Source organism: Trachurus japonicus, chromosome 19 (genome assembly GCF_045865225.1).
Source record: "Trachurus japonicus isolate A0001 chromosome 19, Traja_1.0".
NCBI lineage: Eukaryota > Metazoa > Chordata > Actinopteri > Carangiformes > Carangidae > Trachurus > Trachurus japonicus.
Window position 1 is genome coordinate 12,760,431 of NC_140925.1, and position 14,371 is coordinate 12,774,801.

General features: G+C 42.9%; 1 protein-coding gene across 2 annotated transcripts in view; it reads right to left on the reverse strand.

Annotated features, from left to right (window-relative positions):
* The window catches only part of abcc3 (ATP-binding cassette, sub-family C (CFTR/MRP), member 3), a 51,847-nt gene that overhangs the window by 17,712 nt on the left and 19,764 nt on the right, over positions 1-14,371 (reverse strand). For both annotated transcript variants that reach the window (XM_085761818.1, XM_085761819.1), the window contains exons 5-18: positions 12,812-12,937; positions 12,572-12,633; positions 11,272-11,403; positions 7,556-7,804; positions 5,441-5,618; positions 5,186-5,347; positions 3,949-4,041; positions 3,459-3,662; positions 2,911-3,057; positions 2,724-2,811; positions 2,379-2,445; positions 2,172-2,298; positions 429-605; positions 142-309 (exon numbers count right to left, since the gene is read on the reverse strand). In XM_085761818.1, coding sequence (XP_085617944.1) covers positions 142-309; positions 429-605; positions 2,172-2,298; positions 2,379-2,445; positions 2,724-2,811; positions 2,911-3,057; positions 3,459-3,662; positions 3,949-4,041; positions 5,186-5,347; positions 5,441-5,618; positions 7,556-7,804; positions 11,272-11,403; positions 12,572-12,633; positions 12,812-12,937 — 1,980 coding nt within the window. The remainder of the gene's footprint in view (positions 1-141; positions 310-428; positions 606-2,171; positions 2,299-2,378; positions 2,446-2,723; positions 2,812-2,910; positions 3,058-3,458; positions 3,663-3,948; positions 4,042-5,185; positions 5,348-5,440; positions 5,619-7,555; positions 7,805-11,271; positions 11,404-12,571; positions 12,634-12,811; positions 12,938-14,371) is intronic.

Genomic DNA, 14,371 nt, shown 5'->3' on the forward strand with positions numbered 1-14,371 from the left:
CCACTAATGCACTGATATTAATAGATGAAGTAAACTTGGAAAATATACTTAAACTTACTTACTCAAGTTTACTTGATGAAATGAACTTAAAGTAAACTACACATGCCAAGTTTAGCATGTATAGTGTTTCAGCAGTCTCACCTTCCCCTTTAGAACGCCTTCTGGACCAATCAGGTTGTCAAAGATGTGTTTGGCGACGTGGGCGTCCACAGCGGACAGCGGGTCGTCCAGCAGGTAGACTTCAGCATCGCTGTACAGAGCTCGAGCCAGACTGACCCGCTGTCTTTGGCCACCCGACAGATTGATGCCCTACGGGGTGGAGACAGAGGAGCAAACTCACAGCTGACCACCAGATCTTTGAAGATACAAATGGCATGAGGAGCTGCTGGGAGAAAACTAAACCAAGAGGTGACGCTCATCTTCTGTACCTTCTCTCCTATCTCGGTCATGTCTCCTCCAGGCAGCACCTCGAGGTCAGGGGTCAGGGCACAGGCTTCCAGCACGCAGCTGTACTTCTGCTCATTGTAGGGTTTCCCAAACAGGATGTTGTCCCGCAGCGTGGCGTTCTGTATCCAGGCCTGCTGAGGCACGTACGCTATCGATCCCTGAAGACAGATCCCACAGAACATGTCAATGCTGCTGGGACATTAATTCACCTGTTTGCACATGCTGTAAAAGCTGGCTATCGTTTCTAAGACAACCTGAATGTTAGAGGTTGTTTCACCATCAGGTGTTTTCCAGCTGGTCCCGTCTCTCTCATAGCACTGATATTTCTCATCCTGCTGCTCTGAGGTTTATTTGCTCTGAGCCCCTGTGCCGTCTTGTGTTTTCAAACAGGATCCCAGGTAAGGCTGTACAAGTACGTAATTATGTGCAATCACTTCGTTGCAGCTCAGTGTGAGAGTCTTTACAGTTTTTCTGTGTGTTTTATCTGCTACACACACTGGGTCTCATTCATGAAACATGAGCAGCACGAACTGTTCATTCATCAATCTTTTAGTAGCCATGATCTTTTCCTGACAAAATCTACACCTGCTGCTGACTGCTAGTGCTGTAAATTCAGAAATGCACAGAAATATCACTGTTGAAAATTACAATTCTAATTTGTATTGCTCTCTGTTATGTCCACAATACACTGACGTTAAAACATTTGGAGAGGGACAGGTTTTAGGGATCGGACGAGCACGTAGGATCCATCAAGGCTCCATTTTATGATGACAATAATCTGATATATGATATCAACTGGAACAACTTTCATTCCATAAATGTGCAGCTGATATGCCATGCAAAGCGTGTGTTGCTACACGTTGCTAGACGCTCGCCTGATGCACACTTGGCACCGGTTTGGATGGAGCTGTGAAAGACGACTGGTTCAGTCGTTCAGCATGGCTGCCATGCTCCTCTGCAGCAGTGAGCCGAGACAGTGAAGAGCTTCCTCCTCCTGTGGCTGTTGGAGGTTTGTGTATTTTTTTTCATGTTTCATATCAAACTATTTTTGCTTTACTTCTTCAATTGCTCTTTAAACCGAGGGCATTATATTCACTACATCTGTTACTTCCCTCCAGGCCTTTGATCTACCTGTCCCAGTCACACCACTACTAAGAGAAAAGAATCAAATATTTTTTCTGGTCTCCACTTCACCCAAAATGACTTCTATCCCCGATCTCTCTTTTTTCTCTCTTTCCTTGTTTGCGTCATGGCCGCAGGTGAACAGGATGCACCTACCTCCTTATGTGGTGGTCACGGTCTCCTTATATGGCTATTCATGGGCGGAGATCTATGCTAATTGCTGATCACCGGAGCAGCGCTGTCAATTTACGATGGGTTGGTCTTCATGATCTTACACACGTGCTTACGATCAAATCAAAGATTCCCGTAGGGTTCACAAATCCGGAGTAGAGTTTTAGTTGCATGGACTTTCATGTGCAAATCTACACACAGATTTACTAATGTTTCATGAATGAGACCCACTGAGTCTTATGTTGTATTCTAAAACTTGATAAAACGATACAGAGCTGCTAGCATGCAGTCATATTTTCTGATATGTCCCATGGAGCTTTTGTCCCCTTACGTATTATTGTTCAGCTCATCCATTGTTAGACAGATGCTAAGAAAATGAACCTGCTGGTCAGTGGTCAGTGTGTTGTATAGAAGAGGAGGTGAAGTCATACCCGGACAGAAACGTCTCCCTCCAGTTTCTCCATCTCTCCCAGCAGAGCAGAGATCAGGGACGACTTCCCACAGCCGACGTGGCCGACCACGGCCAGCAGGGAGCCCTGAGGCACCATCACGTTCATGCTACAAACACACGGTCGACAGGTTTCTCAAACAGCCTCAGGTAAACAACACGTGACATGTGCACATGCACTGTGACATACCTGTGCAAAACCGCGGGACCCTCCTTTGCCCAGCCAAACTTCCCATTGACAACAGTCACTGAAAACTCTGAAGAACAAAAAAGGTCCCATAAATCTTTCCTTTAAGAGGTGACAGTGTGTTGGTGTGTGTGGACTGTGTGTATGTTGTGATAAGACAAAAGACATTCCTGAACTGTGAGTCAACACAAAACAGCAACTTCACTACCGCCCCGGAAACAGGAGCCTACACACCAAACTGATGACTCTGAATGACACAGCATGTTTTATTATACGTCTTTACAGACTGTGTGAAGGTTATGACCGTACAAATACTAACAAGAACATGTGGCCCCACCCTGACTCTACCTGTGGTCGTGTTCTTCCTGTCCACCGAGTCCGGATCCAGCTCATCATGACTGAGGAAATTCTGGATCCGCTTCAGTGAGACACTGGCCTGAGAAGAAGTGAGAGCACACACACACTCAGTGACAATTTACCAAACAGACCAGAGGTAGGAGATGAAGAGATGAGGAAGAGGAAGAGGAGCTCCCACCTGCACCATGCTGCTGATGACCTGAGGAAGCATGTTGAGAGGAAACCTGAGGATGTTGAAGAGCGACAGCGACACAAAGGCCTTCTCTGCATCCAGGACGTTGTTCTCATCCACAGTCACATACACAGCAAACGTTGTCAGGGCAACCTGGAAGCACAACGACAAACGGCTGCATCAGTCTGTAGAGAAGTTGTCATGTCACTATCAGCAGCTGCTCAGATACACACAAAGACCTGTCTAAAGAAAACATACATGACCAAAAAATAATAATAATCAACAATCGGCTCAGGCTGAAACTCAATAACTAAAAATATAAACTAAGTGTGAGTGTGGGGTGAAGAACAACATACGGTCCTTCTGTGTACACAGTGCACTGCAGGCGAGTGAGACTGGTCTGGTTTGAGACACACACAGGTTTCTGAATATGGTTTTGCAGACAGTTCAGCAGCTTCATCCTGATCTGCAGCACATTCATGTTTCATTCATGGCTGATCATGGAGCTTTAACCACCGTCATGGAAAGCTTCTGGTCCTGTGGTCTGAGCCTACCAGGAAAGGGGCGCTGGTCCAGGCCATGGTGGACAGCGCTCCCAGGTAGGCGGTCTTGCGCAGCACGTTGAGCTCCTTCTGTCTGATGGCCAGGACCTTCTCCTTGAAAGAGTTCTCCCAGGCGTACAGCTTCAGGACCTTGATGCCATTCAGGATCTCACTCATCAGCTTGATTCGCTCGTCCTTGTACTGCATCTGCTCCACCTGGGAGGGATGACATCATGACCATTAAAGATTAAAAACATTAGCAACCAAATTATCTTTGAATAACTCATTATCATATATTATGATAGATAGATAGATAGATAGATAGATAGATAGATAGATAGATAGATAGATAGATAGATAGATAGATAGATAGATAGATAGATAGATAGATAGATAGATAGATAGATAGATAGATAGATAGATAGATAGATAGATAGATAGATAGATAGATAGATAGATAGATAGATAGATAGATTTAGGACTCTGTCTGAATTGTACATACCTGGTAGCTTCTGGTCTTCATGGCGATCACAGCATTAAAAGGGATCAGCATAATCATGACAGCAACTCCAGCTAGAACTGACGGCCCAAGGTTCTGTTAAACACAAACACAGTGAGTAAATGTGAGGATAACTCTTTTCCTGTTGGACACACAACACACACAGGCTGTAGATGAGTAACTTTGCTCCTAATGTTGCAAGTTAAGAGTTGTTTACAAGAACATATACATCAATACATTCTAATGATAAATGCACATGTTTCCAGCAGATGACAGACAGGTCTGTTGTGAGTGTGAGGGGAAGAGAGGGCAAAAGGAAGTAAAGGTGTAAAACTATGAGACGTCAGAGGTGGGCACAATCCTTAAATGTGGTCAGGACTCATTTGCATCCCCACAGCAGAAGCAATGTGGACACATGTGGTCCACTGTTTTTACTGGTGTCTAGACCAAGAACATGGATGTTGAGCACAGATTGTCATATTTGTTGATGGTTTTTCTTAGAAATATTATAACAACTAAAATGCCATACATTTTGTATAGAAAATTATCTTTTAGTTTAAAAAAAAAAAAAATTACTCAGGTTATTTTATTTTACCCAGGGCACTCTCTCAAGGTACAGTATTATATAGAGCTATGAAGGAGTGGAATGCCCTTCCGAATTATACAACAAAGAAATATGGTTAGTTTTAAAATGAAACTAAGAGATTATTATTTTGATCACAATTTTGACCATTAGTAGCCTATATTTGTAAATTGGGTCTTGGCATCCTTGTTGTGTAGTGATTCAATGTAGGAGCGGGTAATGTATGTTAAGTGTTCGTCTTGGATGTTTTGTTTTGTACGTGTATGTATTACCGTAAGTATGTGTTTTCTATTTGTATTTTTGTTTTAATGTATCAAGTATGTGTTGTGTGTTAATGGTTTGTATTTGTCATTTATTAAGATGAAAAGACCCCAGGAAGAGTAGCTGCTGCGTGGCAAAAGCTAATGGGGATCTAAATAAACAAAACAAAACAACCTAAGTTAACTATTGTTGAAAGATGGAAACAAACACTTGAAGATGTGATTGGCCAACAATGAGACCGTGGTTCCATCAGCATGTAAGAGTCTGACAGTTTACATTATGTGTGGGTGTGGCACACACACTCATACTGGCTTGTCAGACCCAGAGGGAAATGCCATGCCTTTTGTTCCACAGAGACTCAGAGACAGGGACACTTCCTGTACTTTGAACACAGACCTGCCACAGGAAGTAAAGAGCCAGCATGATCTGCAGAGGAGCAGACCACAGCATGTTGAGGAAGGTGGTGAGGTCCATGAACCTCTGAGCGTCCACAGACATCAGGTTGACGATCTCTCCCACTGTAGAGGAACGCTTGGCCGCGTTGGTTATCACCAGCGCCTGCATTACAAAGACAGTCAAAAAAAAAAACACTCAGCTGTACTCAATAGTGCAGGAGGAGTGTGTGCAGACAGACACTATGATCCTCTGTACCTTCCTATAGAGAGCTCCTATGATGGCTGTACGGACGTTCATGCCTGTAACAAAGCAGTACTGAAAGTGATGGTGGAGGATGAGGGTCTGCAGGAAGGCCGTGAAGAACATGAGGAAGGCCAGCGTGTACCCCCACCAGTCAGGAACGTTCGTCTGTTTGGTGAATAAGATCAACATCCTGTAAAAGCAAAGAGAGGGAAGTAAAACATCTGCAGCATCAACAGAGGCCCCAATCTTTTCCTACTCATGGCCAAAGGGCAAACATACAGGCCAGGGCAGATCACATGTTCTCACAGATTTTTCTTTTTTAAACACATTTTATTGTTTCTAACCACAAACAATACAAAACACAGAAACAAGACCCCCCCCCCACTCTGACCAATCAGACAGCACATGCTATACAGAGTTAGACAAGAAGAGATGCAAAATAGTTTAATTGACCAATACAATGATAATAATGATATAATGATCAAAAATAATAATAAGCAAAAATAAAAAATACAGTTCTAGTTTGTTTCCAGTCTGCAGTATGTTACCATGAGTTTAAGGCAGGTATATAATCTAGGAAGGGCGTCCAAACTTTAAGGAATAACTCATCCTTACCCTTTACAACAGCTTCCAACCTTTCATGAGGGAGGATATTAAAGATCTCCCTGTACCAAAGGGTGACACTAGGTGGAAGAGTTTTGATCCAGTTCTGCAGTATAGTATACTTTCGAGCAACTACAGTAGAAGGAGTTTTTCAAAGAGTTAATAATGTGATGCAGAGAGATGCAGGTCCCTAGAGGGACAGCCTAGGAGGAAGACCCCATGGTCTTTCTTCATATTTTATTCTAAATATCTCACTGACTACCTTTGAAATACTGTACGTGTCCAGAATCTGGAAATCAGTTTACATTCCCAAAAGTAATGGAAATGTCTCCCTTGTCTCCCTTTCTACTGTAAGTTGCACTTGGAACACAGAGGAGAAATGGAGGGGTACATTTTGTTTAAAATAACATGAGTAATATGCCGCCTGTTAAGTATCTTGTAGTATGTAGATGTGGACCTGACCAGGTCTATAGTTGCCTGCCAATCATCCTCAATATTGTTCAAGTCTTTTCCCATCTATGAGAGATGTCTGGTAAATGGTATGTAACAGAAGAACCAAGAAGTGAGTGAAATGATGATATAAACTGTTTTCTGTTTTTGCGCTCTAGGAGAAATCTCTCAGCATCACTGTAAGAGATGTTAAACTGATCAAGGAAACATGGAAAAAGCTCCACACACTGACCCATCACAGACTGAGATGTTTTAAAAAACAACATAAACTGAACTAAAATGTTCATATTAATATTAATATTTCTCAGCGCCATTTTATCAGCCAAGCTCTGGATAAAATGAGGTCACCATCTCATTATTTTATCTTCATAGACATTTGAGTTTGACCGTGTCATAATTAGTAAATGAATCAATTTCAAATGGGCGTTTGAGCTAAATTTTACTTTCCTCAAGTAGTCACTGAGAGAATGAGACATATGTATGAGAACAGCTTGTGTTATGGCATGTTACTCAAAACATACGCAAGAAAATATTCCACCTTAAAAATGTAAATGTAGCAAGCTGCCAGTGGCAGAGCCGAACAGTGAATTGGCAAAAATTTGCAAAGAAAACAACATCTAACTAACAACTAACCATAACGCTCAGTGGCAAAACATGGCTCCTGTTTCCTAGCAACCCTGATATATGTAACATCACAGCCATAGAAAGCTGGTTTTGCCATAATTAGTGGATGAATTTGTAAGTTAAGTCTAAAAGATCAGCGTGACCTTTTGAGCACCAAATTCTACTCTTGGGTCCATGTGAATGCTTGTGCCAAGTTTGCAGATGTTCTCTGAGATATTGTGTTTATAAGAATAAATGGAATAAACAAAGTATGTTGAAAGTATGATGTCTCCGCCTCTGAGGCATAAAAACTAAGAGCAGTACCACACTGTGCATTAATCAAACCAGCATGCAAAAATATGCATGCAAAAAGGCTGAAACAGGATGTGAAAACAATGGAACAATGGGAGTGTGTTGCTTTTTAAAACTTGCAAATAAAGCACACAATAATAATATAACACATTTGTTTACCTGAGCAGCTGAGGGTTGACAAAGGTTATGATGTCCTGCAGCAGCTTGAAGGCCGAGCCGATCAGAAAGTACGGCCCAAAAGCTTTGATCAGGGCACACAGGAAGGACGGCTGACGGGGCGCTGCTTTCTGATTGGACAGCAGCACTTCCACTTCCTCCGGGCTGGTGTCATCCCCTCCTCCGGCTATGTGGTTGGTGGTGGACGGCGGGGGCTTCGAGTACACAGCCTGATTGGAAAGACTCTGTTCACTGTGGAGCCAAAGGCGAGACAACGACGAGAGGTGAAAACAGGGAACTCTCATCATGTCAGCCAAACTCTTCAACTGCTATTACTCATCCTAATAACATAAACAACCAAAATAGCATCATATAACACTGCTGGGAGGACTGCAATCATATCAACAACACACACTTTGTTGGTGCATCACAACAGCATGTCATGTGACACAATAAAAGACTTGTTAGATCTGCAACACTTCAGAGCAGAAACAATTAATTGATTAATCAATTATCTGTAATGATCTTGTACATCTTGGATCAGACACATCCTTATATCAGCAGCAAGTTAAAGGGATTGTTCAACATTTTGGCAAATTGGCATAATGCCATAATCCTTAGTCTTAGAAGTAGGTTAATTACCTTTAATTGACAGTGTATGTTGTTTTTAAATTGTCGGGGCAGAGATGTGAGCTGCTCAGGTAACAGTATACAGTAGTCCCCTGTCCCTCATCACCTTTAATTGCTTATTTATGCAAACTCTGTCTCGTAATGTTCTTTATTATTATCTCATAGCGTGGTGAATGTGCAGGTCACAACTTGTCCAAGAGAGCGTTTTGGAGTTGTTGGATTGTGTATTTGATGAGTTTGATGAGGGAAAGGCATTGCGTTAGCTGAGCAGCTCACGTCTCTGCCCCGCCGATCTAAAAACAGCTTGCAACGACAATTAAAGGTGATGAGCCTAGTGCTAAAACTAAAGGGATTATGGCAACAGGCCCATTTGCCAAAATGTTGAACTATCACTTTAAGAGGAGGAGTAGAGTGTGAACTTAAAAGGGTAAGTCATCCATTCATTCATTCAGCAACAATGGTCTGAGCTGATCTGGGCTCAGCCACAGATAAAAGAGCTTGATATCACACCTTCTACAACAAATAAAGTGTGTGGACAAGCCTCCGCGTTTGACCTGACTCCAGTGAATACCTGGCTGATTGTGGACTAGGGGCTTGGCCTGTACCAACTGCCAACTGTCTATTGATGATTAACTTGAGAAACGTTTAGTCAAGATGAGATGAATAAAATAATAATGGACTTAGAATAAAGAGCCTATTACCAGTTTATCACAATTAAAAGCTGTTGCAATCAATATTTGTCAGGAAGTGACAAATCTACAGATACCCATCACCTAAACTCTTCACCACTTCCAGTAGATGTGTTTACAAGAAGCTGCCTAATGCAAACTAAACATTTGGTTCTCAGTCCTGCAGAGCAATGAGATGAGACACTGATTGCTGCTGTAGCTGCATCTCTGGCCTGCCATTGTAGAGATGGTGGTTGGTGTGGTCTAAGATGTTCTCCATCTTTACATTGGATGTGTCTCTTAACAACAGTCCTGAGTGAGTCCAGCCTCCTGCCAGTCACAGACCAGTTTGTCCAGTCAGACCTCCTCTCTGCTTCCACTGACTGATACAACACTTGTAGTATATACACTGCTTGGTACCTTGAAGTGTCCACCACCTCAGTGTCCTTCACTCATATGTTAACAGACAAGTGGCTGGGCCGTGACCTCTGGAAGTCAGTGATCTCCTCCTTGGTCTTGGACTGGAGGTATTTAGAAGGAGTCGGTTCTTGCTCCTGCTGTCAGATCCCTGTACTCATCTTCCTGTTCCTGATACACATCACCACAGCTGTGTTATCTGGGTCTTTCTGGATGCAGCAGGGCTCAGAGCTGTATTTTAAGTCAGAGTGAACAGAAACAGAGAGCAGTCCCCTGTGCTGCTCATCACTGTCTCTGAGACACAGTTCCTTCCTTCGATGATGCACTGTGGTCGTCTTGTTAGCTAATCAACGTTCCAGCACATGGAGCAGAGATCCACCCCCGTCCCTTTGAGCTCGTCTTTAACAATGAGGGCCTGGATGGTGTTAAGTGTACTTGAGAAATCAAAGAACATAACTCTCATAAAACCGCGCTGACTCATCCGTGATCTGGTTTCTTCCGTTGACCCTTGGTGTAAAATATTTTCTCCACCATCAAAGGAAAAACCATTTACAATCAAGAAAATCAACCAAAACTACAATGTACTGCACAGAGCTATCAGCAGCCTGCTGCCAGTGCATTATTCAAATTCATTTCTGAAGAGATGCTGACTTTGCGATTCACTCTGATATGTCTGCTAATCTTCTATTATCCACATTATTCATTAAGCTGTGTTCATTATTGATTAACAGAATGTTGGTTTCAGCTCTGAACCACAGAAGCACAAAACCGCCAGTAACAATGTCCCTGAGGACAATGAGTCTTACGGCGTCACCCAGCCTGTGTATCTTAAACTTGTCCAACTCGTTCAGGTTGAGAGAGAGAGGTCTCTCTCCTTAAAGCTGAGTTCAAGGCCTCAGGTTTTCAGTGAAAGGGAAGTTGTACAAACTTAAGTGTCATCTGACAGCAGCCTGAGGAGTCAGATTCCAGCAGCGAAAGAATCAGTGACAGCTGAAACTACAGAAATTCAGCTCAGTGCCAAAGGTTTAAAAACCACCAATCTCCAATTGGGATCGCAATTACGATTACTGGCTATAATTTCCTCGATATCACACGGAAGAAATAACTGCAACAGCAGTCTGTCAGTCTGCCATCTGATGCACCACCTCCTGCCGTGAGTGTAGTTTGTTTGAGCTGCAGCTGCAGCTAAAGGGAGGAAGGATGGAGTGAAAGTTGGAAAACAGGGAGGAAATGAGTGAAAGTGGAGCTGATGGCAATTTAAGTGGTGGTGAACGAGTGGAGCGGTTTATGACATGAGTCCGTCTCTGGTCGTCATGTGTTTGAAGCCTCACACCGGAGGGGTACAGTGTGTGTGTGCAGGGTTACATCTGCATCTACAGGAGCCTTGGTGCATTTTCTCAGCTCACGTCCCTGCCCTTCCGATCTCAGAACAACATGCACCAATAAATAAAGGTAATTAAACTACTCCTATGACTATAGGGTTATGACAATGGGTGAATTTGCTAAAATGTTGGAACTATCCCTTTAACAGTTTATGGGTTATCAGCAGTCACTCTAAGGATGGACCATCACATAGACATCAACTGTATTTTTCCACAGTTGAAAATAATCCCTGAAAATTACACCACTTCCTCCTTTTTGTGACGGGAAATTACTTGTCCATTTGTGTTTTTAAAGAGTGTTGAGTGTTTATTAGGAACCGACAGGGGGAAAAAACAAAGAAAGAATGGGTTATGGCATGGACAAGTGTCAAATGTCAAGGCCATATCTGACTGCTTTTTCCATGACCACAACAACATTTGCATTTATAACCAGCACACACGCATAAACACACACACACGCTATGATCAACTATACAGGAGCTTGTTGACCAGTGAAGAGAGATGTACCTCTGGCACGAACAGCTGTGTAGTCCATATACTTCCAACAATGACGCTCTGTCTTTGAATGTAAACAGCTTTTATGAGTGACAACACTGGGCTGTGCTCCAAAACAGGTACATACCTCTTGGCTTTGAGCTGCTCTTTGTCCCACTCTCTGAGGAGCTTCGGCACCATCACCTTGGAGCTGTCGCGCTGGTTCAGGGACCACAGATCTTTGGCCTCGAGGGAAACCTTGTAGCCTTTAATGGCCATACTGAGAGAGAGAGAGAGAAACTGCACTTTAATTCAATCCGGTACATTGTCCAGGCTGCATCTGCCTCCCTGTACCTCAGACCTGCTCTTATCTCATGGAGAACTAATAATAAGAATTACTGAATTTTGGTGATTGTGATTATGCACCAGTGGATTGGATTTTTTTTCTAGCATGAGGAAAAAAACATCCATTAGAAAAAATGACAATCCTCAACAGACATCATGAGACAGATGCTCTGAAACATGGTGTCTCACATGTGTCATAACTGAGGCACAAGAAAATATATTTGTAGTTTCACCAACCAAAAAACCTTCCCATTGGAGTTTTAAATCTGTGGCCCAATGCCGATTTTTTCCTCTCATGAACATGTTGACGGGAAAAAACAAATGGAATCGGATATTGTCAGATTGGATTCAGGCCCCTGATATATGTGCAAATAAATCACATATACATTGGATATCCGCCAATGCATCTGCAGTCTAAACAGACAGATCGGATATTCCCTGGCAATGTGAGTAATATGTCATCAATGATGCCTCAATAGCGCATATTGATGACAGTGTGTGTTGTTAACCTGCAGCTGGGCACTTTGGTAGCCAACCGCGTCACGCATGCGGGTCGTTTCGTGCAAGCAAAGCAGGTGTAAACGCAGATATCAGATATTTGTCACTTCAATAGAACTTATCAAATGAACTCTAGAGCGGTTTATTCTCGCTCTATAAACAAGAGCTGCTGTTATGATGAGACAACTATTTTATGTCCACTGACCTCACTGGTCCCTCTTGAATGGCAAAAGAAAGAAAGTTGTGTAGGGACGCACATTAACCGTTTGACCGTTAACAATAACAAGAACTGTGGACTAGGGTAGGCTAATGCAGCGCAGTCCCGTGAACAAAGGTCAGAGGACAATGTACACAGATGAGCCACTATTAAAAAAAAAAAGAAAGAAAAAAAAGGCGTGAAGGTGTGAAGGCAAACCGGACCAATTGAAAAAGCGCAACAATGTATTATCCTTGCGTAATCAGATAACGGACCTTTAGGTGTGAACCCGCCCTTACTGTGTTTTATAAGGTCTGCATAGCCAAAGCAAATCCCCATACTGTACTGTATGTATAAAAAAGTATGCATGTGTGTAGTTGGGAGCAGTTTTGAAGAAGCACACACCCACCTTGTGAACCACCAAAATGTCATGGTGGAGAGAAAACCTGCAGTGGTCTCAGGGCAGGGGTTCTGAGGAGACAGTGAGAACGCGGCAGAGAGGTTAAACCAGGACGAGGAGGAGCAACAACTAGTACATGACTCTGCATGAGTGATGGTGACCTGCTTTGACAGGCATGGAGGTGGCCTCACAGCGCTCTGCAACATAATACACTGTGAGGTTACACCGGACAGTGGAGGTTGGACTCACGGGGTCTGTGACGACGCTGGAGAAGAGAGGAGGTTTCTCACTGAAGCAGCAGAGGATCAGCTCACACAGCACCAGGCTGAAGTACATGTAGAAGGTGGAGAATCGCAGCTTGTCTGTCACTTCACTCTGAAATGAACAAAAGAAGTGTGTTTACAGGAAGGACAACCAGGCAGAGTACAGAGATTTTCCTACACAAATGCCTGAAAGACAACCAGACATCAAGATTTAAATAATGCATGGTGGTGGAATGGGCAGTAGTAGACTGAAACACTTTATATCAACCAGGTCTGTTCGATTAATCGTTTTAAAATCGTAATCGCGATTATTTAGTTAGGACGATGTTCTAAACGTGAAATCGTAAAATCGATTTTTTACTCTAACTGGGCCGGGTGGGTTACCGTAGTGACTTCCGCCTCCTTCCTCTCATCGCGCTCACCCCACACACTGTAAACAAACATGTCGGCATTTGCTAAGGCCAGAGAGGATTTACATCATCTACATCATCTCATCATCTCATTTACAACATCATCTTTCACATCCTTTAGAAAGTTACTGAAAAAACACCTTGTGTCATAACCTTCAGTGTTATTTTCCTGTTAAAGCAGAACTAACTTCCTGTCAGCAGATGGAGTTAGCAGTCCCCGCCCTCGTCCCTACGTCACCACATTCACGTGCATCCCTTGGCTGCACACACAGAGAGGACCGCCCCTTTATGCCGTTCTCTCTCCTCATTGGATAAAAGTTGTAGGATACAAGAAAAGTTTTCTCCTCGGCTTACAGCAGAGCAGAGTGACTGAGAGACCCGTGTTTCAGACCAAACACTCTATGTAAGTGATTGTCGTCGGAAGATATAACTATTTAAGACTTACATTAACACAAATATCCCGCTTACTTCTGCTTTAATGTTAATTATGCATCCATCTTCCTTTCTTTTGTTGTTTACGTTTTATAGTTTTTCTATGTTGCACTGTACATTTTATTGTTTATCTTGAATTTTTCTATGTTGTATTTCTAATTGGTTATCTTGAGTTTCATGTAATTCTTATACGATGGGAGTGGAACTTTGTACGAGCCCTCCAGGCTTCGTTCCCTCATTGCACTGTTTTTTTTTAACTTGTGCTAAATAAATGAATCCTAAATCCTGATTCTGTGACACCTTTATCAAAACGACTGCAGCTCCCTTGATGTGGATACTGCACTTAGCCGTTCTGATATAAGATATATTTTGATAAACAGTTCACTGCAGATTCCCAATAACTTGAAACTGTATTTCCATGCATGAAACTGGACTGAAGGTCAACTCCCATCCATTCATTTGAGTCCTCAAGACACACACACACACTTTTCTTCCGTCCTCAGCTGCACACAATCATCTAAATCAGCTGATAACGATTATGAATTGTGGCATCACTTCACTTTTCCTTTAGTCATATTTGTATGTGGACCTATTGTCTGGACCGGCCTGATTATAGCAGAACGGGGCTGCGGTGGCCTGCTGTGACCCCGGCACAGGGCTGCTCAGTCCACAGCCTCACACATTGTTTGTCTGTGTGCATCTAC